At 55.0% G+C, this 25,008-nt stretch overlaps 2 protein-coding genes and 1 long non-coding RNA gene across 4 annotated transcripts in view; 2 read left to right on the plus strand and 1 right to left on the minus strand.

Annotated features, from left to right (window-relative positions):
- On the plus strand, positions 1 to 10,381 carry CHADL (chondroadherin like). The gene is made up of 6 exons (XM_012476659.3): positions 1 to 23; positions 1,323 to 1,500; positions 2,040 to 3,770; positions 4,295 to 4,461; positions 5,836 to 6,034; positions 10,164 to 10,381. Exons 1-6 carry the CDS (start codon positions 16 to 18, stop codon positions 10,278 to 10,280), a joined length of 2,400 nt encoding a protein of 799 aa, XP_012332082.3. The 5' UTR covers positions 1 to 15; the 3' UTR covers positions 10,281 to 10,381.
- Positions 8,678 to 25,008, minus strand: part of L3MBTL2 (L3MBTL histone methyl-lysine binding protein 2) — a 26,356-nt gene continuing 10,025 nt past the window's right edge. Inside the window, exons 4-17 of one of the 2 annotated variants that reach the window (XM_012476662.3) lie at positions 24,781 to 24,904; positions 23,846 to 23,925; positions 21,522 to 21,639; positions 20,491 to 20,625; positions 20,070 to 20,158; positions 16,371 to 16,602; positions 15,846 to 15,922; positions 15,622 to 15,726; positions 14,772 to 14,919; positions 13,963 to 14,045; positions 13,406 to 13,640; positions 12,880 to 12,945; positions 10,243 to 10,353; positions 8,678 to 9,762 (exon numbers count right to left, since the gene is read on the minus strand). In XM_012476662.3, the coding sequence (XP_012332085.2) occupies positions 9,650 to 9,762; positions 10,243 to 10,353; positions 12,880 to 12,945; positions 13,406 to 13,640; positions 13,963 to 14,045; positions 14,772 to 14,919; positions 15,622 to 15,726; positions 15,846 to 15,922; positions 16,371 to 16,602; positions 20,070 to 20,158; positions 20,491 to 20,625; positions 21,522 to 21,639; positions 23,846 to 23,925; positions 24,781 to 24,904 (1,716 nt within the window). In that variant the 3' untranslated portion in view covers positions 8,678 to 9,649. Of the gene's footprint in view, positions 9,763 to 10,236; positions 10,354 to 12,879; positions 12,946 to 13,405; positions 13,641 to 13,962; positions 14,046 to 14,771; positions 14,920 to 15,621; positions 15,727 to 15,845; positions 15,923 to 16,370; positions 16,603 to 20,069; positions 20,159 to 20,490; positions 20,626 to 21,521; positions 21,640 to 23,845; positions 23,926 to 24,780; positions 24,905 to 25,008 lie in introns of both variants that reach the window. The other variant, XM_012476661.3, reaches the window with a different exon arrangement.
- On the plus strand, positions 12,063 to 13,256 carry LOC135271258 (uncharacterized). The gene is made up of 2 exons (XR_010339380.1): positions 12,063 to 12,455; positions 12,669 to 13,256. It is a non-coding gene; the product is annotated as an uncharacterized LOC135271258 (long non-coding RNA).

Raw genomic sequence — 25,008 nt, forward strand, 5'->3', positions numbered from 1 at the left:
GCAGTTCTAGGCAGCATGGAGGGGTAAGTCTTTGGGCCCGAGGGTGCAAGGGGGGTTCAGAGCAGCTGAGCAGCTTCAGGTGAGTCTCTGCCCCTCTCTGGAACATGAGAGGCTGGCGGGCAGGGGCTCTGGGGAGTTCCTGGGATTCTCCAGGGGTCTCCCAAGGTGGGTTCTGAGACACATGTGGAAATGTGGCTGCTGCCGGGAACTGGTCCTCCGGGGCTTGTCTGAGAGCCCAGCAGCAGCCCCGGCATCCTGGATGCTTGTCCCTTTGGGGATCTGTCCCCATGGGTCCCCTCTCTGGCCTACCCTGGGGCACAGCCTTCACCACAGGCTCTGGAGAAGCCACCAACTCCAAGACAGGGGCTGGAGCCTGGTACCCAAAGGAGACTCAAAAGCAGACAACAGTCCAGTGAACAGCGAGAGAGAGGCTTCTGGGGGCCAGGGACCAGCCCAGGGATGGGGAGAGGATGTGCCTGACACAGGCTGAGAAGAGAGGGGCCAGCTGGGTGGGTAAGGTGAGGAACAAGCTGGGTGTGAGCGGGGTGGGTGAGGTGAGCCTATCATCCTAGTGCTTTGGGAGGCCAAGGTGGGACAATCACTTGAGGCCAGGAGTTCAAGACCAGCTGGGCAACATAGTGAGAGCCTGTCTCTACCAAAAATAAATTTAAAAATTAGCTGGGCATGGTGGTACATGCCTGTAGTCGCAGCTACTCTAGAGGCTGAAGCAAGAGGATCGCTTTAGCCCAGGAGGTCAAGGATGCAGTAAGCCATAATTATTCCACTGCACTCCAGACTCCAACCTGGGCAACAGAGCAAGGCTTGTCTCTTTTTCAAAAAAAAAAAAAAAAAAAAAAGGCTCAGGCTCAAGGACTGGGCTGGATGTCTCACTCCCCTCTGGTGGGCATCATTATGCTCCTGCTCCCTGGGAGCTGGCATCGTATCAGTCAGGACAGGCTGCTTCTGAGCCTACCCTGGACTGGAGCCTCACCACAGCCCCAGAGCAGGCTCTGAACTGGAGTCATTCTCACAGTCAGTGAATCCTCACTGAGCCACTGGGTAGAGAGGCAAAGGGACTCACTAGATCTCTTTTCTGAGCCTCGGTTTCAGTTTCCTCCCATGTAAAACAGGACCAATCATAGGACCTCCACTGTGTGGGGGTTGGGGGCAGGGAGGCTCAGGGCGATGGGCACTTTCCTGGACTGTAAGGAGGAGGCTCTGAGGGGTTTTCAGGGTAGGAGCTGCTCCAGGGCTGGGACTAAGTGAGGGACAGCGTGTGGCCCCGGCTTCTGTGTACAACAGGCTCTCCCTCCCCGTCCCAGGCCCCGGAGCTCCACCCGTGTCTCCTTGGTGCTGCTGCTGCTGGTACTGCTGTTGCTGGGCCCAGCTAGGCAGGCAGCCGCCCAGCGCTGCCCACAGGCCTGCATCTGTGACAACTCCAGGCGGCACATTGCCTGCCGGCACCAGAACCTCACCGAGGTGCCAGACACCATCCCTGAGGTCAGGAGGTGGGAGCACAGGCACAGAGTGGCAGTGGGGCAGAGGGAGGAGCCTGCGCTGGGCACCAGCTGATTTGCCATTGCCTGGCCGGGAGACCTTGGCAAGCTCTCTTTGAGCCTCAGTTTACACATCTGTAAAATGGGAATAATAAAAACCTGTAACAGGGAGATGATCTATTTAAAATCCCTACTGTGTGAATGGAATAAGTAGGTGACCCATAGATCGATCCTGAATTCACTGCAGACCCTGTGGTGGAGAGACAGGGCTGTGGCAGGCTGAGGTGTGGTCTCTGCCCTGCGGAGTCGTCAGCTAGTGGAGGAGAAAGAGCAAGGAGGCAGTGACAGCACAGTGTGAAAAGTGCCACAGTGGGGGATGCCCAGGGCACTGGAGAGGAAGGCTTCCTGGAGGAGGTGTCAGGGTTCGGATGACGAGAAATATGGGAAAGGTGATGGGAGAGAAGAGTGTTGGGGAAAGGGCAGCACTTGCAAAGTCGAGGTCCCTGCCCGGCTCAGCCCCCGCTTTCCCCTCGTCGCCCCCAGCTGACCCAGCGGCTGGACCTGCAGGGCAACTTGCTGAAGGTGATCCCCGCAGCCGCCTTCCAGGGCCTGCCCCACCTCACACACCTGGACCTGCGTCACTGCCAGGTGGAGCTGGTAGCCGAGGGTGCCTTCCGTGGCCTGGGCCGCCTACTCCTGCTCAACCTGGCCTCCAACCGCCTGCGCGCACTGCCCCAGGAGGCGCTGGACGGGCTGGGCTCGCTGCGGCGTTTGGAGCTGGAGGGGAACGCGCTGGAGGAGCTGCGGCCGGGGACATTCGGGGCGCTGGGCGCGCTGGCCACGCTGAACCTGGCCCACAACGCCCTGGTCTACCTGCCCGCCATGGCTTTCCAGGGGCTGCTGCGCGTCCGCTGGCTGCGGCTGTCGCACAATGCGCTCAGCGTGCTAGCCCCCGAAGCCCTGGCTGGCCTGTCCACCCTGCGCCGGCTCAGCCTGCACCACAACGAGCTCCAGGCCCTGCCCGGGCCCGCCTTATCCCAGGCCCGCGGCCTGGCCCGTCTGGAGCTGGGCTACAACCCGCTCACCTACACAGGCGAGGAGGACGGGCTGGCGCTACCCGGCCTGCGGGAGCTGCTGCTGGACGGCGGAGCCCTGCAGGCCCTAGGTCCCAGGGCCTTCGCGCACTGCCCGCGCCTGCGCACCCTCGACCTCCGCGGGAACCAGCTGGACACCCTGCCCCCGCTGCAGGGCCCGGGCCAGCTGCGCCGGCTGAGACTGCAGGGGAACCCGCTGTGGTGCGGCTGCCAGGCGCGGCCCCTCCTGGAGTGGTTGGTGCGGGCGCGCGTGCACTCCGACGGCGAGTGCCGGGGGCCACGGCGCCTGCGGGGCGAAGCTCTGGACGCCCTGCGGCCCTGGGACTTGCGCTGCCCGGGAGACGCGGCGCAGGAAGAGGAAGAGCGGGAGGAGCGGGAGGAGCGGGAGGAGCGGGCTGGGGCCGGACCCCGCGTCCCTCCGCGCACCTTTCTGCGCGGCCCCGGGGAGGAGGAGCAGGCGGTTGTTCCCTGCCCTGGCGCCTGCGTGTGCGCCCCCGAGTCCCGGCATAGCAGCTGCGAGGGCTGCGGCCTGCAGGCGGTGCCCCGCGGCTTCCCCAACGACACCCAGCTCCTGGACCTGAGGCGGAACCACTTCCCCTCGGTGCCCCGAGAGGCCTTCTTCGGCCTGGGCCACCTGGTGTCGCTGCACCTGCAGCACTGCGGCATCACGGAGCTGGAGGCGGGCGCCCTGGCGGGGCTGGGCCGCCTGATCTATCTGTACCTCTCCGACAACCAGCTCGCAGGCCTCAGCGCTGCTGCCCTCGAAGGGGCCCCCCACCTTGGCTACCTGTACCTGGAGCGCAACCGCTTCCTGCAGGTGCCAGGGGCTGCCCTGCTTGCCCTGCCCAGTCTCTTCTCCCTGCACCTGCAGGACAACGCTGTGGACCGCCTGGTACCTGGGGACCTGGGGGGAACACCGGCCTTGCGCTGGCTCTACCTGAGTGGAAACCGCATCACCCAAGTGTCTCCCGGGGCGCTGGGCCCAGCTCAGGAGCTGGAGAAGCTGCACCTGGACGGGAATCAGCTGCGAGAGGTGCCCACTGGGGCCTTGGAGGGGCTGCCTGGCCTCCTGGAGCTGCAGCTCTCAGGAAACCCACTCAGGGCCTTGCACGAGGGGGCCTTCCAGCCTGTGGGCAGGTCGCTGCAGCACCTCTTCCTGAACAGCAGTGGCCTGGAGCAGGTGGGCACTGGGTGTGTGGCAGGTTTGGTGCAGGAGGCAGCACAAGGCCATAGGCAGCGTGCATTGGCTCAACAGGCATTTGCCAGCCCCTTGGTGCCAGGTCTTAGGCTGGGCACGGAGACCCTGAGATAAACCAGGACTGCCCCTGCTGCTGTGAGTGACAGTCCAGGCAGAACCCAGGCCACACACGGTGCCTGCACAGGAGGGCATTGCTGGAGCGTAGAGGAGGGAGGAATTTGGGACCATGGGGTCATCTATTGTTTGTACGTATTGAGAGCCTCCAAGAGGATCTGCCATTATTGGGTGGTGGGGTGGACCATGAACTGGGCACCTGGGTGACTTGGACAGAGTAAGTGCTTTGACATCAGACCGGCCTGGGCTTTGGCCCCGCACTGCACTTCCTGGCTGGATCACCCTGGGCTCTCCAACTTCTCTTTGCTGAGGGAAGATGGGGCTCCCTCCCAGACCTGGGGGTGGGAGAGGTCTGCCAGGAGCTCACATCTGGTCCTGACAACTCCTTGCAGATTTCTCCTGGGGCCTTTTCAGGCCTAGGGCCCGGGCTCCAGAGCCTGCACCTGCAGAAGAACCAGCTTCAGACCCTGCCTGCCTTGCCCAGTCTCAGCCAGCTGGAACTCATCGACCTCAGCGGCAATCCCTTCCACTGTGACTGCCAGCTGCTCCCGCTGCACAGGTGAGCACCCCAACCTAGACCCCCAGCCAAAGACCACCCAGCTGCTCTCAGTCAAGTCCCCATCATCTCCCTGGGCACACCATGTCCGTGCCCAGCCGAGCAGCTTAGGGGGAGGGGCAGGTCTTGCCAGAGCCAGGCATGTATGAACCGTTTCCAGGGTCAGTTACCTTTCCTAGGGAGGTTGGGGGTGGACTTCTCTGAGCCTTGATTCCGTCATCCATAAAGTAGGCATGGCATCTGCTCCGCCTAGTGGGCTGGGATCTAATACATAGGTGAGGCCACTTTACATAATTATATAAGAAAGTCCCAAGAGGCCAGGCATGGTGGCTCATGCCTGTAATCCCAGCACTTTGGGATGTGGAAGCGGGTGGATCACCTGAGGTCAGGAGTTAAAAGACCAGCCTGGCCAACATGGTGAAACTCTGTCTCTACTAAAAATACAAAAATTAGCCAGACGTGGTGGTGCATGCCTGTAATCCCAGCTACTTGGGAGGCTGAGGCAGGAGAATCGCTTGAACCCGGGAGGTGGAGGTTGCAGTGAGCCAAGGTCGTGCCACTGCACTCCAGCCTGCGTGACAGAGTGAGATTCCCATCCCAAAAATAAATAAATAAAAAGAAAGTCACAAGAAGCCTGGAGTCTTGCAGACCTGGACTCCAGTCCTGGCTCTGCCATTTTACCAACTAATTCTACAAGCTATATAACCATCTGTAAAAAGGTGCCCATCTGTAAAAAGGGTGATGTAGTATCTAACCTCATGATGGTTGTTGTAAGAATGAAATTAGCATACATAAGTTGATTTGAACAGTGTCTGGTACGTTGTAAGCCCTCTAACTGTTTATTATTGCTATTATTATCCCACCCGCCCGGTTTTTTTTTTTTTTTTTTTTTGAGATGGAATCTTATTCTGTCCCCAGGTTGGAGTGCAGTGGCCTGATCTCAGCTCACTGCGACCTTCACCTCCCAGGTTCAAGCGATTCTCCTGCCTCACCCTCCTGAGTAGCTGGGACTACGGGTGCTTGCCACCATGCTCAGCTAATTTTTGGATTTTTAGTAGAGATGGGGTTTCACCGTGTTGGCCAGGATGATTTCACTCTCTTGACCTCGTGATCTGCCTGCCTCAGGCTCCCAAAGTGCTGGGATTACAGATGTGAGCCACCACTCCCAGCCTATTATCCCCTTTTTTACAAAGAAGGGAACGGAGGCTTGAAGTGACTTGTAGGTCACATAATTGGTGAGCCACCAAGATTTTCAGCAGAGGCTGCTGTCACCCATAGGATCCATTGCTCCCAAATTCCTGTGGCCTCCTTCACCTCCTCAGGAAAGCTCTCGGCAGAGTCAGCACAGCCAGCTCCCCAGCTCTCTCTTCTCTTCAGGTGGCTCACTGGGTTGAACCTGCGGGTGGGGGCCACCTGTGCCACCCCTCCCAGTGCCCGTGGCCAGAGGGTGAAGGCTGCAGCTGCTGTCTTTGAAGCCTGCCCGGGCTGGGCTGCCAGGAAGGCCAAGCGGACACCAGCCTCTGGGCCCAGCGTCAGGAGAACCCCCACCAAAGGAAGACAGCGGGGAGCAGGTAAGGTTGGCCAAGGGGCAGGAGGGGTGAGGCTCTGGTGGGTGGTAGGCCAGGTTCCAAAGTCCCCAGGAAACTGGAGCCTGACTTGGCTTGGTTCTAATTCATGTTCCAGAGCTGGGCAATGACCTGGTTGCGTGAGTTCAATCACATCCACCCTCCCGTCTTCCCCACCCCCACCAGGATGGGTTTGCAAGGAAATGACCATTTGCTCCTGCTGTGAGACAGTGGCCTTTCCTATAAGCCACAGTATGCTGGTCCAGATGTGTCCCTAAAATCAGTCCTGCCGTTTCCATATTTGCCAGATCACTGTTGACTCAACCATGTCCCCAGCCTGACCTAAGCGGCCTCCCTCAGCCCAGGATCCCAGGGATGGGAGCATAGAAACGCAGATGCATCACTGTCTCTGCCTCCTTCAAGGGAAAATGAGAATAGAGTGGGGCCTGGGAAGGTGGGGAGAGGGCTCTGCCTCCCTTGGACCTGCATTTTGAAAATCTGGGGGCCCTGGGGCCATTAGTGGTGTTTATATTCTAGAAGGAATCTATATCCAAGTAAGGTCATACATACTCTGAGGTACTGGGGTTAGGGCTTCAACCTGTCTTTCTGGGATGGGCACAATTTAGTCCATAAAGTGTTCCTGGTCTCTGGCTGGGAGCTGGGAAGGAACCCCTAAAAACACCCCAAGCTGAAGATGAGCCAGTTCTGCCTTAGAAGCCAGACCCAGAACTAGCATTGATGACAGCAGCGCTAATCTCAGTTGGCAGTCACGTGGCATGACTAGGGAACGGCAGCAGCGCTTTCTCCCTGCGTCAGCCCTGGGGACGCGCATGTGGAAGCTGAGCTGGGCTCAGGAGCGGAAGCTCCGAGTCTACTTCCAGGTCAGGGCTTCGGTTAAAAGGGGAAGACACCCCAGGTCCCCACCCCCACACACGGTATAGTGGCTTTGGAATCAGGACCTCTCAGGCCATTTGACTTAGCCACCCCTTCTGACACGGAGATACTCCTTTCAGTTTTGTTTTTGTTTTTTGTTTTTTTTGAGATGGAATCTCACTCTGTCGCCCAGGCTGGAGTGAAGTAGTGCAATCTTGGCTCACTGCAACCTCTGCCTCCAGGGTTCAAACCAATTTTCCTACCTCAGCCTCCCAAGTAGCTAGGATTATAGGCAAGTGCCACCACACCTGGCTGATTTTCATATTTTTAGTAGAGACGGGGTTTCACCATGTTGGCCAGGCTGGTCTCGAACTCCTGACCTCAGGTGATCTACCTGCCTTGGCCTCCCAAAGTGTTGGGATTACAGGCGTGAGCCGCTGCGCCCAGCTGAGCCTTCCTTTTTGTCATCAGTACCACACGGTTACTGTGATGGTGAAATGAGCCATTTAGATACTTGTTTATTTATTTATTTAGAGACAAAGTCTCACTCTGTCACCCAGGCTGGAGTGCAGTGGTGTGATCTCGGTTCACTGCAACCTCCCCCACCCAGGTTCAAGCAATTCTTGTGCTTCAGCCTCCCGAGTAGCTGGGATTACGGGCACCTGCCACCACGCCCGGCTAATGTCTATATTTTCAGTAGAGATGGGGTTTCACCATGTTGGCCAGGCTGGTCTCAAACTCCTGACCTCAGGTGATCTGCCCGCCTTGGCCTCCCAAAGTGGTGGGATTACAGGCATGAGTGACTGCACCTAGCCTAGATATGTATTTAACCTGGCACCTGGGTAGGGGCTTTTGGTACAATGGAGCTCCCTTAGCTTTCCTTTCCCTGGAGCAGAGGGCTGACTATAAAGGACCAGGGGTGCACAGCAGGTTCTTAAAGGGTCTGGATTTGGTCTTACCTGTACCAGGAGCCCCTGTGGGTCCTCAGGCAGGAGAAGCAGGGATGAGGAATTTGCAAGATGGCTCCCTGCCAGCAGCCTCACTGCTGCAACTCCAAGAACTTTACTTCCCTCCAAAGACAAACTGAGGCACAAGGTTGCTGTGTGCATTGAGCAAAATTTTCAAGAGATCAATAGTCCATCTCCGGCAAACCAAGTTGACCTCTAGGTGCCAGCAACACATGGTCACGTACACATTCCCACTTTACACAAACTCAAGGCCACCTGGATGCCAAAGTGCCAGGTGCTAGGGACAGGCAGGCAAAGGCTCCATCTCTGGGGAACTCAGTCTTTGGGGAGAGGGCAGAACCGTAAATAAGGACAGTATGTGGCTATGACAGGGAACTTGAGCTGATGAGGTGACATTTTTTTTTCCTTTTTTGAGACAGTTTCGCTCTTATTGCCCAGGCTGGAGTGCAGTAGCACAATATTGGCTCACCGCCACCTCCGCCTCCCAGGTTGAAACGATTCTCCTGCCTCAGCCTCCCAAGTAGCTGGGATTATAGGTATGCACTACCATGCCTGCTAAATTTTTTTGTATTTTTAGTAGAGATGGGGTTTCTCCATGTTGGTCAGGCTGGTCTCGAACTCCCGACCTCAGGTGATCCACCCACCTTGGCCTCCCAAAGTGCTGGGATTACAGGCGTGAACCACCGACGATGCCCGGCCAACATTCTTTATGGCCTCGCACACTCATGTCTTGACTCGTGGCCTTCATAATCCATACCACATGAGGTGGTGGGTCACAACACAGTGCAAGGAACAGAAATCTAACAAACTGGACTCAGGCAAGTAGGGGATTTAATTTTTCATACACAAAGTCTGGGGAGCCCAGTGAGGCTGCAATGGCAGCCAGATGTGTCCACCAGCTCTGTCACCCTGGTCCTGAGGGCCCTGTGTTCATGGCACCTGCATTCCAGTAGGAACACAAGGTCAAGACAGCATACATGCCCAGCTCTCCCAGAGGCTCCAGTTGGAACTGGATCCTTTAACTACAAGGGACTCTTGGATGAATGACTTTTAGCAGGGCTCCAGGAGCATGCAGCAGAGCCAGAGTGCACCCTCAGGTCATCTTCCTCCCACTGTCCTTCCTGGGGCATTTCCTTTAAGAAATGGGAGTTCAGGTTCATGCAAACACAGCAAACAGCTCAAGGCCACCACATGGGTCACCAAAATCCACATCCTGGTCACTGCTTCTCAGCTACCCAGCCAAGCTGGGTCCCCAACATCCCTGGGGAGCTTAGGAGGGGCAGAGGATCAACATACGATGCTGAGAGGCATTCTGCTTGGTGAATTTTTGAGGCAGAGGCTGCTTCCATCACATGACTCACTGTCAGGGGAACTTACCCTGCTCAGAGAGCTGCTCTGGCACTTAATTTACATGAGTCGTTTGGGCAGACACAGAGTACACTGTCTTGTCTTCCAGTGTGACAGGGGTGGCCCCAACCTGGGAACTAAGGGCTGTGGTGGGAAGGTCATCTTAAGGAAAAGCAGGCACCCGGGCAGCTGGCATTCCAGCTTTGGGAACTCTGGCTGGAGGTGGTTCGCAGAAGACCTCAGGCAGCCCCAGTCACCTAGGCCTTTCCACAGGGGATCGCAGAGGCAACAGGCGGGTCCCAGGAGACCCCAGCAGGTCCTCCACTGTCCAGCCTTCACAGCACCAGGCAAAATTTACACATACAGAGGCCCAGTGGTGGTGGTGGAGAAACCCCAGGGCTGGCTTCTAGCTAGGAGCCAGGCTGGCGGCAGGAGGGCTCAGTTGTCCGTTTCCTGCTTGATGTTCTCAACCGGGACAGGCAGCTCTGGACTTGAAGCCTTGTTGGGCGAGGCCAAATCTAGATGCTCTTCCTTCACATGCACAGCAGTAACTAAAGAGGGAGGGGAGGTGAGTAAGTAACTCCAGGGGGGTGGGGGTAGAGGAGCTGGGGAAGGGACCTGGCTCCCTACAGACGGGACCTAGGACACACCCTCACCCTCCTGCTTGCCCTCTGGGAGGGCAGCGGCAGCAGCAGCAGCAAAGAGCCAAGCCCCAAGCCAGGCAGGCTATGCCAGAGACACTGGCATGTGCCAATCTGTCACCAACCTGTCAAGCACTAAAGGTAGGGGTAGAGACGGAGGAGCAGCAGGGGCCAGGGGCCTAGCTAGAGGGGGACTCTGCTCCATTCACCATCTTGGGGGGTGCCTGGGAAGTACTCCGGGCCCAGTGGTACAGGACTGCTTGGTGCCCAGAAAATGCTGAAGAAACCTGACTCTACTCTTCTGTGCCCAGGTGGGGAAGGAGAGGGGCCGTCTTGAGCATGCAGCAGGCTGGTCCTGCCCCGACCCAGCCCGGTGGCTCTTACTCTCACCAGGAGTGGGCTCCGATGAGATCTTCCTGGCGCCCTGAGGGTCATCCTCCAGCAGGGGCTTCTTGGACCCCGGTCTGAGGGGCCGCGTCTTGGTCGGTGGGATTCTTTTCCCTTTGAATAAAAGTGGATTCAAACCCAGCATTAGGGTTGTCTCCAGGTGAGGCTTTACGGGCTAGGTCTCAACCCGTGGTCAGGCAGCATGGCAGAGGGAAGAGTGCCAGTCTGGGGACAGAAGGCCTGGACTCCAACTCTGACAACACCTCTTACTGGTTTGTGCCCTGAGCTCAGAGAGATTCTCTCCCATGGGAAGTAATACCACCACCTCCTGCAAACCAAGCCCCAGGCAGTCGTGGTTGTAACTGGTTTTTTTTTTTTTTTTTTAAGTAAATCAAAAATATGTATATATTTTTAAAAAGAGATGGGGTTTTACCATGTTGGCCAGGTTGTTCTAGAACTGCTGACCTCAGGTGATCCAACCGCCTCGGCCTCGCAAAGTGCTAGGATTACTGCACCCGGCCTGTAGCTGCTTTTTTTCAATCCGTTTTCTTTCTTTTTTTTTTTTTTTTTTGAGACGGAGTTTCGCTCTTGTTACCCAGGCTGGAGTGCAATGGCGCGATCTCGGCTCACCGCAACCTCCGCCTCCTGGGTTCAGGCAATTCTCCTGCCTTAGCCTCCTGAGTAGCTGGGATTACAGGCATGCGCCACCATGCCCAGCTAATTTTTTGTATTAGTAGAGATGGGGTTTCACCATGTTGACCAGGATGGTCTCGATCTCTTGACCTCGTGATCCACCCGCCTTGGCCTCCCAAAGTGCTGGAATTACAGGCTTGAGCCACCGCACCCGGCTCAATCCTTTTTTTTTTTTGGAGATGGAGTCTCCTTCTGTCGCCCAGGCTGGAGCGCAGTGGCGCAATCTCGGCTCACTGCAACCTCCGCCTCCCAGGTTCAAGCGATTCTCCTCCCAAGTGGCTGGGATTACTGGTGTCCACCACCACACCCAGCTAATTTTTGTATCTTCAGTAGAGATGGGGTTTCACCATGTTGGCCAGGCTGGTCTCGAACTCCTGACCTTGTGATCTGCCCACCTTGGCCTCCCAAAGTGCTGGGACTACAGGCCTGAGCCACTGTGCCTGGCCTTTAAATCTTTTTTTAAATTAAAAAAAAATTTTTTTTGAAGAGGGTCTCACTCTGTCACCCAAGCTGGAGTACAGTGGGGGTGATCACAGCTCACTGTAGCCTCGACCTCCCAGGCTCAGATGATCCTCTTACCTTAGCCTTCTGAGCAGCAGGGACTACAGGCATGCGCCAGCACATCCAGCTAATTTAAACATTTTTAAAAATTAGGAGTCTTGAACTCCTGAGCTCAAGAGATCCTCCCACCTCAGCCTCCCAAAGTGTTGGGATTACAGGTGTGAGCCATCACACCCGGCCCCTTTTTTGATCATTGATTTCTTCTTGCAACATGCACCATTCCTGGTCCTGCTGTTTGAATGGTATAGAGCCTCTGCCTGCTGGATAAATGCCACATCCTCAATTTTTTGTATTTATTTTTAGTGGAGACAGGGTTTCGACATGTTGGCCAGGCTGGTCTCAAACTCCTGACCTCAGGTGATCCACCCGCCTCTGCCTCCACCTCCCAAAGTGCTGGGATTACAGGTGTGAGCCACCATGTCTGGCCACCTCTCTCAATCTTTTTTTTTTTTTTTTTTTTTTGAGACAGAGTCTCACTCTGTGGCCAGGTGCCAGGCTGGAGTGCAGTGGCACAATCTCGGCTCACTGCAACCTCCGCCTCCTGGGTTCAAGCAATTCTCCTGCCTCAGCCTCCCGAGTAGCTGGGACTACAGGCGCACACTACCACGCCCAGCTAATTTTTATATTTTTAGTAGAGACGGGGTTTCACCATGTTGGCCAGGATGGTCTCGATCTCTTGACCTCGTGATCCGCCCGCCACTGCCTCCCAAAGTGCTGGATTACAGGCGTGAGCCACCGCACCCGGCCACCTCTCTCAATCTTAATCCTGCCCCAGTGACCTCGTTTCTGTTTCAGAACATCCTCTTCCCCGCATGGTACCAAGGAGTCCACCTCGCCTGCAGCTCTGAAGGACGGCTTTGCCCACTCCCACTCTGCCGCTCAAGTGGAACCAAAGCTGGGCTCAGAATCTGTAGGTAGTGAGGCCCCACCAAGGGACATGACACCCACAGCCTGAATGCCAGGTAGAGTCCTGCCACTAAGATGCCTGCCTTTCTCACCCTCAAAGAGGTATCAAGGGAAGAATGACAACCTTGGAGAGACAGCTTCTATTTCTTCCTGTGGCTTTTGCTTTAGAACCTGACAGCTGTGGCTTGCCCAGGGCAGGCTGTTTGTTCTGAACTTGGGGCAGCAGGGATGGGATCCCCCAGCCTCAGTCTCTTCTCTCTCTTCCTCAGCATCCTGACCATGGCCGGAGACTGAACACTCCCTATTTATGGTCTGGGTTCTCAGAGACAGGGTGAAAGGCCCATAGGCCAAAGAGCAAGGGAAAAGAGATGGGACAGGACCATGAAGAGAGCTATGTCAGTGGGACAGCACCTGGGGCCCAGTGCCTGAAGACTGACCCCCACCTGCTCCCGGGCCTGGCTGCACTGGTGCATCACTTACTTTTCTTCCCAAACTGTTTCTTTTTCTTCTTTGTGGCCTCTTTGGCCTTCAGAGGTGTGGCCGGTTCTGTTGTTGAAAGACAAGGGTGAAAGAGATGAGAAGAGGGTCCCTAGGAGGACACAGGGCGCAGGCGCATCCTGAGACTCTATCCACCGTCCCACATGGGACACCCTAAGACAGGTAGCCAAAGCTGGGCCACAAGGAGAGGGCGGGGCTGGGGGAAGGGCTGGAGAACAGCTGTCCCTTCTTCCCACCCTTGGCACCAGGGCTGCTCAGAGGGACCTGGGTAGTTCACCTGCATGCACAAGGGCACAAGCATATGACAGAGTGGGCAAGATGAAGGAAGGGGCTCTGCAGGCCGGGGGGGGACACAGAGATGTGGGGAGCAGGGGCGGGGAGACGGGGCTCACTCTAGCAGACATCTCCATCTCATGCCAAAGAACTGAGATGGGCACGGGGCGGGGGAAGGAAGGAAAAAAGAGGAGGAAAGAAACTCAGAGCCTCTTAGGGCCACAAGAGCCCAGACCTGCAGCCACAGGAGGCTGGAGCTGGTAGCCGGTGAGCTCACACCAGCCGACGGGGTAGATGTCCGGGGACTCACAGTCCACCCACTGGTCATACTCGCTGTCCCAGCCATCAAAGTGGATACTGAGGAGCCGATGCACCACTCGTTTCACCGTGGCCACACAGATGAGCCGGGGCTCCATCAGGTCCACGGCCTCCAGCTTCATGCCCACCTTGAAGCCATGGTTTGGGCAATCCTGGGGCAGAAAAAGGAGGCAGTGGTCAAGCCAGTCAGCTCCCTGCCCCAGCAGGTTCACCCAGGCCTGGGGGCACTTGCAGAACTGGTGGGGAGGGGCCTGGCACTGGAATGCCTGCTGGGGCAGGTTCCTCTTTCCTGACATGGCCCCTGCATGGAAGACGGACGGGAGTGCCTAGGCCATAGCCGGGGACTTCCTCTGAAAGTGGCTGATGTCAGCAGTAGAGACTCGAGAGGAAGGGCAGGAGCTGCCACCACTGATGGCAGCAGGCAGGGCCTGTCCTGAGCCCACTGCAGGCCCCTTGCTCCGCTTGTCTCCTCACCATGTTGAAGAGTCTCGATGGAGCGGCTTTTGACTTGGTCTTCTCCAAGTAGTTCTCCCAGTGGAAAGTCTGTGCCTCATAACCTGGAGGAGTAGAAAGCTCAGATGCAGAGGGAGAGAGGGGGAAGCAGGAAGTGGGCAGAGGGAAAGGACACAGGGCTGAAGGAGCTCTGCAGCTTGGTCAGGACCCAGCATGGAGTCTTCCCAGCAGCCACTTTCTCATCCCTTCAAGGCTGGTACCTGCTCTAGCACCACAGTCCTGTTGTACAGGTTGTTCACTGCCCAAAGGGATAAGTGGAGATCTGTTCATCAACCATACACTGGCCATGGGGCAGGGTCGGCCCAGCAGTTAAGGGCTGGTGGTGGGCTCTGTCACCTTTCCCATAGACCCTGACATGCTACACTTCTGGTGCCTGACTTGACCAGAACTCTGAGCCTGTGGCCACACCCTGCCCCTTCTGTTTTGTTTTGTTTTTGAGACAGAGTCTCGCTCTGTTGCCCAGGCTAGAGTGCAATGGCATGATCTCGGCTCACTGCAACCTCCACCTCCTGGGTTCAAGCGATTCTGCCTCAGCCTCCTGAGTGGCTGCAATTACAGGTGCTAGCCACCACGCCTGGCTAATTTTTTGTATTTTTAGCAGAGACAGGGTTTAGCTATGTTGGCCAGGCTGGTCTCGAACTCCTGACCTCAGGCCATCTGCCTGCCTCGGCCTCTCAAAGTGCTGGGATTACAGGCGTGAGCCACCACACTCGGCCACCCCCTGCCCTTCTGATGGCAAGGCCAGCAGGGGTTGGCCTCTCCAGTCTTACCTTTTGGGGGTGTGAGCTCAATGTCATTCTTCTGACAGAAGTTGGCTGGGAAGATGGCGTGGGAAGAGGCGTGGTAGCAGAACCAGTCTGAGCCATCTGTGGAGGGCCCCCCGTCCACACAGATCATCAGGTATCCATCCAGAAGAACCTGGGGGGCGGGGGAGTGGGCAGACAGATCATGTCCTGAACTGCACCCCATCCTGGGTTGGGACCACACCCCAACAGGGACACAAGGCAGATGGATCCAAAGAGATCTGGGGCATAGCCCTCCTGGAGGACGCCTGAGCCTCTCTGGAGCACACAGCATTTCTGTGATGCATACCCGTGGGATTCTTTCTCTTTCCCACTAGACAGCAAACACTACGCCAGCAGGGGCCACGTCCGTCCTGCTGGACCGTGTTCTCAGGGGTGAGCACACATGCCTGGCATAGAGATGATCCCCAGCGTGGACGAGTCAGCAGCCTCCTCCAGGAGGGCCAAGCGGGTGTGGGGGCCTTGCTCAGGCTGAGGCGATAAGGAGGTTTAGAGCAAGGTGACCCCGGCTGTGGCTCAAAGGAGATGGCATACGGCAAGAAGGCCCTAGGGAGGTGACAGGGAAGGGCCTACCCTGACACAGGACCAGGCTCAGGTGTTCAGTAAGCACTTGTCCAGTGAGCCTTGGACCCTGACATGAAACCAGATTCTGAGCAAGGGGCAGGTAAGGCCCCACCTACAAGTCAGGGACTTTGGGCACAGCCAGTGAAGAGAGGGTGGGACAGAGAGCTCCTGACAGTGGTAAGCAGGGTTAGAGCTCTGGGCCACATGGGTCCCCTGAGAAATCTGGAGGCTGGAGGGCCAGCCCCTGGCTCACCTTACAGACAGTTGCCACGCAGATGTTGCCCAGATTCAAGGGGTCAATGGCCTCCAGCTTCATCCCTTCCTCAAACCAACCACCTTCTGTGTAGACAGCTCGTACCTTAAAGGAATGGGACAGCTGGGGACTCCCTGGGCAGGCCAGGGGGAAGGGTGAGGGAAGCAGGCCTCAGGAGGAAAAGAAAGAGTCCCAAGGAAGAGCACCCAAGGGCTGAGCCTCACCTTCTTGAACAGGTAAGGAACGGCATCACAGTAGATTTTGCGGAAGGTGGGATGATGGGCCATGTCACTTCGCCTCTCTTTGGAGATGGCAAAGAGAATGAGGAAGAGAAGGGAGTTGGAGGTGGCTCTCGGGCCATCTCCACACCTCCCCAGCTGCTCTGAGCATGCTCTTAGCTGTATCTCTGTATCTCAGGACCCCCCACTCCAGAGCAGCAGACACAGGCTGAGTCCAGAAAACATCAAGAGCTCTCTGTAGGTACTCTTCAGCCCTTGAAACCCAGACTGCTCCCACATGACATGGGAGAGGATCAGGGCTGGGGACATCTGGGTTCAAATCTTGATTTTAGCGCTCACAAGTGAGCTGAGTGACTTCTGTCAAGTCACTCAAGCTCTCTGGAGCTCAGTATCATCACCGCAGGGTGGCCACGCTAGCCTTCACCTCCTGTGAGGACTAGGAAGGTGCTCCCCCACCCCATGCCTGGGGAAGCATAGCCTGCAGTCCCTCCAGCCAGGGGCTCTGCTAACCTGACATCTTGATGCCATGGCCCACACGTCGTGACCAGCCCACTGGGTGGATCAGGGGGCTCCACATGTGACACCAGAAGTCGTCGTCACTGTCACCATCCTCGTAGAGGAGCCGTAGGCGACCCCCGATGACCGTGTCCACCACAGCCATGCGAGTTCGTGACACCTGGGACTTGTCCACCACCTCCAGCCGCATGCCCTGTCTAAAGGGGTACTTCATGCTCTCCACCATCTGAAACGACGCCAGAACACAGGCCTGCTGTGGCTGAGGGCTCCTCCCACCCACCGGCGTGCTCTGTCTCTTCATAGTGAGTGGACAGGGAAGGCCTGGTGTTATCCCCCACATTCAGTCACGAGGTGGCAGATGAGACCGCCTGTTCGGCCAGGCTCACCTTGGCCCTGACTCCCTAGGAGGACACAGAAGGCAGGCACACAGCTGACAATGGGTATGATGCTTCTTGCCACCAAAATGCCAATGAGTTGATGCAAATCCCAAAACACACTTTAGACTAAGGAAACTCAAGTGACCCAGAGAGGTCAAGCAACTTGCCCAGAGTTACACAGACTCATTAGTGCCAGAGCTGGGCCTGGAAGCTGGTGAGCAGCCCATGCTCTTCATGGGCTCTGCCCTCTGATCCCCAGGGACCCTGCACTCCCTGCCACCTACCAGCCCTCTGCCATGGCACATACAGACTCACGTCTAGAGAACTCAGTCTCCCTCTGTCCCCTTATATCCAGTTCCAACTCTGATGCTGACGGGCTGTGGATCTGCAGTGCTTTCACAGTGCCCTGGTGGCAAGATGCCCACAAGCTGCTCTACAGCAAGCCACGGTGTTGGAGTACAGGGGAGGAGGTTCTTTTTGTTCACTGTGACTTCACTGCTGTCCTGCCTGGGGCAGGGAACAGGTAGGGTGCAGCGCTTTCCCAGCCCCAGGGTACTGCTGGGTCAGGAAGAACCTGCCTAGACCAGACTAAGCAGTGCTATTTCTAAACACACCAGGAAGGAAACTGTCTCAGAGGTCACAAAGCAGCCAGCAGACAAAGCTGACACAGGGGTCCTAAACCAGACAGACCTCTGGCCCAGCTCAAGAGCTGGGATACGTCCTGACACCAACTGCCTGTCCCACATCTGGTATCCCAGCAGTTCACTCAGTAGAGTGAGAGATAGCACAGGGTAAGGCCTGGCTTGGGGACCATCTGGGCTGCCTTCCCTGCCACGTTCTCTTCCTCTTCAGCCGTCAACACAGTGTAGCCCACAATCCAATGCCATTTTTGTTTGGTTATTATTGTTACTTTTTCTTTCTTTTTTTTTTTTTGAGACTCTTGTTGCCCAGGCTGGAGTGCAATGATGTGATCTCAGCTCACTGCAAACCTCCGCCTCCCAAGTTCAGCAATTCTCCTGCCTCAGCCTCCTGAGTAGCTGAGATTACAGGCGCATGCCACCACGCCCGGTTAATTTTTTTAAATTTTTTTAGTAGAGACAGGGTTTCACCATGTTGGTCAGGCTGGTCTCGAACTCCTGATCTCATGATCTGCCCGCCTTGGCCTCCCAAAGTGCTGGGATTACAAGTGTGAGCCCCCACACCTATTTTTTTTTTTCAATGGAGTCTCCTCAATCTGTCTCCCAGGCGGGAGTGCAGTGGTATGATCTTGGCTCACTGCAACCTCCACCTAGAAGGTTGAATCCTTCAAGCACTTCTCCTGCCTCAGCCTCCCTAGTAGCTGGGATTATAGGCGCCCGCCACCACACCCGGCTAATTTTTGTATTTTTAGTACAGATGGGGTTTTCACCATGTTACCCAGCCTGGTCTTGAATTCCTGACCTCAAGTGATAGGCCCACCTTGGCCTCCCAAAGTGCTGGGATTACAGGCGTGAGCTACTGCACCCATCCCAGCTGATTTTTTTTTTTTTTTTTTGAGAGGAAGTCTGTGTTGCCCAGGCTGGTTTCAGATTCCTGGCCTCAAGTAATTCTCTTGCCTTGGCCTCCTAAAGTGCTGAGATTATAGGTATGAATTACTTTTACCATGTACATGTGACTTTAACTTTTACTAAATTTTTTTTTTTTTTTTTTTTTGAGACGGAGTTTCACTCTTATTGCCCAGGCTGGAGTGCAATGGTATGATCTCAGCTCGCAGCAACCTCCACCACCGGGTTCAAGCGATTCTCCTGCCTCAGCCTCCCAAGTAGCTGGGATTACTAGGAGTGTACCACCACACCTGGCTAATTTTGTGTTTTTAGTAGAGACGGGGTTTCTCCATGTCGGTCAGGGTGGTCTCGAACTCCCGACCTCAGATGATTTGCCCGTCTTGGCCTCCCAAAGCGCTGGGATTACAGGCATGAGCCACCGTGCCCAGCCTAAATCATTTCTTAAAATTAAATGCCACACAGATGATTCTGTGCCACACAGGAGTCCTAAACCAGATAGAATCAGACAGCCCAGAGGGGCCCCAGGCCAGGCCTTACTCTGTGCTGTCCCTCACTCCCAAGTGAGCTGCTGGGATACTGTATGTGGGACAGGCACTTGGTGTCAGGATGTATCCCAGACCTTGAGCTGGATCAAAGGGTCTGTCTGGCTTAGGACTCCTTTGTGGGATTCTGTGCCAGGCACATCCCTGCCTCAGAACCGAGGCTATATTAGAATTACTCATGTGCATGGCTTTCATTTCCTCTGCCAGACTCGAAATTTCTGACGGCAGGGTCTGTATTCTTTGTATTCCCACAGTGCCTTGTAAACAAGTACCTAAGGCTTGGCGCGGTGGCTCATGCCTATAATCCCAGCACTTTGGAAGGCCGAGCCAGGTGGATCACTTGAGGTCAGGAGTTCAAGACCAGCTTGGCCAATATGGTGAAACCCCATCTCTACTAAAAAATACAAAAATCAGCCGGGCGTGGTGGCATGTACCTGTAGTCCCAGCTACTCGGGAGGCTGAAGTGGGAGGATTGCTTGAGCCCAGGAGTTCTGGGCTGTAATGCGTTATGCCAATCGGGTGTCCACACTAAGTTCGGCATCAATATGGTGACCTCCTGGGAGCGGGGGACCACCAGGTTGCCTAAGGAGAGGTGAACTGGCCCAGGTCGGACAAAGCAGGTCAAAACTCCCATGTTGATCAGTAGTGAGATCACACGTGTAACTAGCCACTGCACTCCAGCGTGGGCAACATAGCAAGACTCCGTCTCTTAAAAATATATATATACAAAAATTAGCCTAGCATGGTGGTGTGCACCTGTAATCCCAGCTACTCAGGAGGCTGAGGCAGGAGAATCACTTGAACCCAGGAGGTGGAGGTTGCAGTGAGTCAAGATTGCACCACTGCACCCCAGCCTGGGCAACAGAGTGAGACTCTGTCTCAAAAAAAGAAAAAAAACAAGTATGTAATAAAATCTATTGAGTGAACACTTCTGAAAAATTATATGAGCAAAGGTAAGGAGGTAAGGATCAGGAAGAGCAAAAGGCAGACGAAGCGGCATGACTGGTGCGGTAGGAGCAGAGTCTGGCTGGGGTGGTGGCTGACACCAGGCTAGAAAGGCAAATGGCAGCCATGGGGCAGCAGCATATGTCTCCAGCCCTGCAAAATGTGGAGCTGCCGAAGATCATCAGGCAAGGGAATCTTAGATAACATCCTCCAGTGAGTAGCATGGAGGATGGAGAAAAATGGAAGAGCGGAGAGAGGGACATCAGTTAAGGGCTCACTGCCGACCTTGATGTGGAAATCCACGGGAAGCGTCCTGGAGCCCACCAGCCGTTTCATGAGGTAGCCCTTCCAGTCGGTGAACTTGGCATGGATGGCTGTGGAGGCACCAGCAGAATCCTGGTTACAGACTGACAACACCCTCACCTACAGGGGCGCTAGTGCCCACCCAGAGTGGCGACCCCTCAGCAGTGGGGACTGAACATCGCTGCCTCTTCAGGCCAGCAATTACTTCATCTGAGAATCTCAGACTCCACAGCTGGATCTGCTCCTGGGCCTCTGGGACGGGAAGGGCAGGAAGCCAAGGGCAAGTGGGTTGTATTCTGTCTAACCAGGCAGAGGACTCTCATTCTACCTAACACAAGCAGAGGACTCTCCCTCTACCAGGGGCCCTGCAGGAGTAAGAAAGGAAATGTTCTCATCAGCTCACTCCGTGGGGGCACTAGGATCTTGCTGTTGATGGCACACCAGCCAATGGGGTGGACATCCACAGTCCCCAGGTTGCACCAGAAGTCATGGCTGGCGTCACTTTCAAAGCCTTCATACCGAAGCAGCACCCGATACCCTAAAGGAAAGGAAACGAAAGGGCACCTGTGAGGGAGGGTGACCTGGGGAAAGTATGTTCTTAGGCCTTCTCTTTTCTCTAGCCTAAGCTGGATTTCTGGCACCTATTCTTCCAGGCGAGTGGATTCCTGTTGGCCACAACAGGCCTAGCCAAATCCATGCCTCTAGTTAGGGAAACATTATGGCACAGTTCTGAGTGTTAATTTTCTATATACTGATCATCCCTGGAATGAATTTTACTTTTTAAAATTTTTTCATTTTCTGTAGAGAAAGGGTGTCACACTGTTGCCCAGGCTGGTCTCAAACTCCTGAGCTCAAGCAATCCTCCTGCCTTGGCCTCCCAAAGTGCTGGGATTATAGGTATGAGCCACTACATCTGGCCTTGGAACAAACTTTAAAAATTGAGGTTTCTAGCCAGGTGCAGTGGCTCACGCCTGTACTCCCAACACTGTGGGAGGCTGAGGCAGGCAGATCACCTGAGGTCAGGAGTTCAAGACCAGCCTGGCCAATGTGATGAAACCCCATCTCTACTAAAAATACAAAAATTAGCCAAGTGTGGTGGCAGGCGCCTGTAGTCCCAGCTACTTGGGAGGCTGAGGCAGGAGAATGGCCTGAACCCAGGAGGCAGAGGTGGCAGTGAGCTGAGATCGTGCCACTCTACTCCAGCCTGGGTGACAGAGCAAGACTTCTTCTCAAAAAAAAAAAAAAATTGGAATTTTTAAGCCTGCTAAGCTCTGTGTTCTCTTCTCCAGTAGAAGAATCCCAAGAAGTGGAGCAGAAATTCAGTGGGTGGGATTTTTCTTTTATTAGGCCAACTCCTGCCTATGACACTGTCCACCCATCTAGAGATGTCACTATGCAGACACAGCCCTGGCCCTGCCCTAGCCAAACACTCACCTGCTGTCTGGATGACAGAGGCGATCCAGTACACCCGGCTGGGGAGCACCGCGTCACTGTTGAGCACCTCCACCTTCATCCCTTTCATCACATCCTCCCATTGGTCATAGAGGGGGACCTGTGTGGTGATGAGAGTTACCGAGAGTGAGAACTAGGCTAGCAGGAGAGGCTGCCTCATGGCCTCAGTCAAGTCCTTCTTTGCACTTCAACTTTTTGGATCACCTACTGTGCGTAGAACTAGCCACTAGGGATAAAGAGATGAAGTCCCTGGCCGGGTGTGGTGGCTCACGCCTATAATCCCAGCACTCTGGGAGGCTGAGACGGGCAGATCATGAGGTCAAGAAATCAAGACCATCCTAGCCAACATGGTGAAACCTGTCTCTACTAAAAATACAAAAATTAGCCAGGCGTGGTGGTGCGCACCTGTAGTCCCAGCTACTTGGGAGGATGAGGCAGGAGAATCACTTGAACCCAGGAGGTGGAGACTGCAGTGAGCTGAGATTGCGCCACTGCATTCCCGCCTGGTGACAGAGTGAGATTCCATCTCAAAAAAAAAAAAAAAAAAAAGATTTAGTCCCATGTCCTTGCAGAGCTGAGCCGGGGAGTGGAGGTGGCGGGATGCAGGGTGATGACTAGAGACACAGAGCCAGACAGAGTCGAGTCTTAATCTTTATAGGACTGGTTCTTTACTGTATCATTTTGGGCACATGATGCTTTGGTGAGCCTCAATCCCTTCATCCCTGTGCCAGCCTGTGCAATGGTGCGGCACTGTTCTTAGTAGAATATACTTTCTTTTAATCATCATTCAAACCTGGGCTGTGAGCACTATGATCCCCTCGTTTCCACACAGCTATCCACCTGCAAGTTTACTCTCTACCTCCCCTCCTATTAAAATGCCCCAGGACAGCACTGGCCTGTTTTCGTTGCCTTCTCAGTACCTAATCCTCATTTTCCTGCCAATGCTATCCAATGCTACTTCTGATTCTTCTTTGGGAAAATTCACTTTTTTTAGACGGAGTCTCACTCCATCACCCAGCCCAGAGTGCATGGGTGCAATCTCAGCTCACTATGACATCTGCCTCCCAGGTTCAAGCAATTATCCTGTCTCAGCCTCCCAAGTAGCTGGGATTATAGGTGCCCACTAACACTTCCAGCTAATTTTTGTATTTTTAGTAGAGACAGGGTTTCACCATGTTGGCCAGGCTGGTCCTGAACTCTTACCTCAGGTGATCTGCCCGCCTCAGTCTCCCAAAGTGCTGGGATTACAAGCGTAAGCCACTGTGCTGGGCCAAATTCACCCTTTTTATTCTCAGCCCTGGCTTCAGCCCATCCCATTCCATCTCCCTGGTCATTGAGTTTAGTTCATCACAGAGACCTGGACACAGCTGTGTTAGCCCAGGCACCCAGGGGCAGGCTTTTTACAAAGCAAACTGGATTCTATGTGTTAGACACAAGCAGGATGCCACTCCCCTGGAATGAAAATGCTGAGACTGTTAGAGAATTCAGGGCAAAAAAGAAGTCCCCCCAGGAAGAAGGATGTGCACCTTCATTAGCCATTCAGAGAGGAGAAGAGTGAGAGTTAGTGGAGTCAAGAACCAGCTGCTATTGTTCAGGGCACTCCCCAGAGTTGAATGGCAGTGCTGAAAGGAGGCTAGGATATGGGCTTACTCTGGGTAGAAGACTTCCTACTCCCTCAACACTAAAGAGGCCTCTTCCTGCATTTCCTTAGGAAGGTGGTGTGGAGACAAATCAAGAGTGCTGCTAAGAGCTGCTCTCCCAGCCTGCAGGCTCCCACAGGCTACAGCTGCTGGAGATTCAGTTCCTGGGCTCAAGCCCCGCCCCCAGGGCCTTGCCCTTCATTCTGGATTTTCAATGATATGCATCAGGGAGGCTTTTACAGAAGCAAGCTCCAAGAGGTATCCATATCTGCCTATCAGGGTCCAAGGGGCCCAGGCCAGTTAGAGAAGCACCATGCTTTCCATGGGAAAATGCTACAAATAGGGGAGAAAGGAGAGAAGGGTTTCAGAGTTGGAAAGACCCTTCGACATCAGCTAGCACCAAGTTCCATTATGTAAAGAAACTGAAGGACTTCAGACAGGAGGTGAAGTCAGGCAGGTGCTAGAAGTCTTCGTAGGAGGATTTTTTTTTTAAGTGGACATAAACATGAAGTGGAGCGAGTGGTAACGCCATCCGTCTCCTGCCCAGACCTCCCCACTGCCACTGTCCAGCCTGAAGCCACCCTGGTGAAGCAGGTGAAGGAGCCGCATTGCCAGCAGCTCCATGCCTGGCTCCCGGCTTCCCCCACTCAGCTGCAGGGCACTCACGTGCTTGAAACAGCTGACAGGAGCAGCCTTGTAACTGTGATCCTTCAGGAACTTCCCCCAGTCGAAGCCCAGGACCAGTGCTGCAGAGCAGAAAGAGGATGAGTCGAGACTGGGAGCCTGAGCAGCAGTCATGCCAGGAGCCTGGACCTCGAGGGCCCTGTGGGACCTGCAGAGGTGGGTCCCCCACTCCCAGCAGCCCCTCTCACAGCAATGACCACAACACCGTCCTTCACTCCCTTACCTGCTCCGCCAGTGGCCATGGAGACCACAGCTGAGGACTGAACTGAAAGGTGGCAAGACTCTCAGGAGTAAAGGAACATTCAAAGGGAAATTTCTCACCCTTCTTCCCTCAAAGAGGAAAATTCAAATATCCCTGGCCTTAAATTCCTCACAACTCCCTCAACCTCTGATTGGCCACACCCAATCTAAAGGAGGGGGAGGGTGTGCACACACCAGGGCCCCTCCAACTGAACTGCTGCCTGCTGAACTCAATTTCAGTTAGAAATGCAAACCAATGATATGCATACATTTAACTTGCTTAGCAATCGCTACACTCAGAAAAAAAAGAGAAAGGCTCCATTCCTTATCCCACCATCCCTCTCCACACCGGCCTTCAAACCAGATCTGGGCCTCCATTGCCCCAGGGAAACAGAAACCACAGGGATAAAAGCAAAGGGTAACAAAAGCAGCTAATTCTTGGCTTCTGAATTACCACGGGGAGGGGCCCTGGCAATTTAAGGGGGGTTGAAGGGATTTTTCTGGGTAATTTCCACAATACCTAACACATGAGGAAGGTGCAATCCCGCCGTGAGTCTAGCTAGGGCACTTTCTATCTGGCCGGTTTCCCCAGTCTTCACTCCAAAGAAAGGCCACCCCAGGTCCGGCCCCCTCTTCAGCAATGGCAGCATCCTAAGCACAACCCTCGACTATCTTACCGTCTTGTCCTGTTGGTGTCCCATCTGCCAGCTGTCCTGTCCCTTGGGAGTGGAGGAAGGCTCCGATTTTGGCAGACCAGGCAGCTTTGTGCAGGACTTTGGCTTTCTTGGTCGGTGGTTTTCCCTGGAGGGAAGGGGAGAGGCTACGTGTGGCCCAGCCGCTGGGACCATGGCTCCGGATTTGGACTGCCAGGTTCACGTCCTGGGCTTCAGTCAGTGACTTAACCT

Source organism: Aotus nancymaae, unplaced genomic scaffold (genome assembly GCF_030222135.1).
Source record: "Aotus nancymaae isolate 86718 unplaced genomic scaffold, 86718_ANA_hifiasm-v0.15.2.pri h1tg000076l, whole genome shotgun sequence".
NCBI lineage: Eukaryota > Metazoa > Chordata > Mammalia > Primates > Aotidae > Aotus > Aotus nancymaae.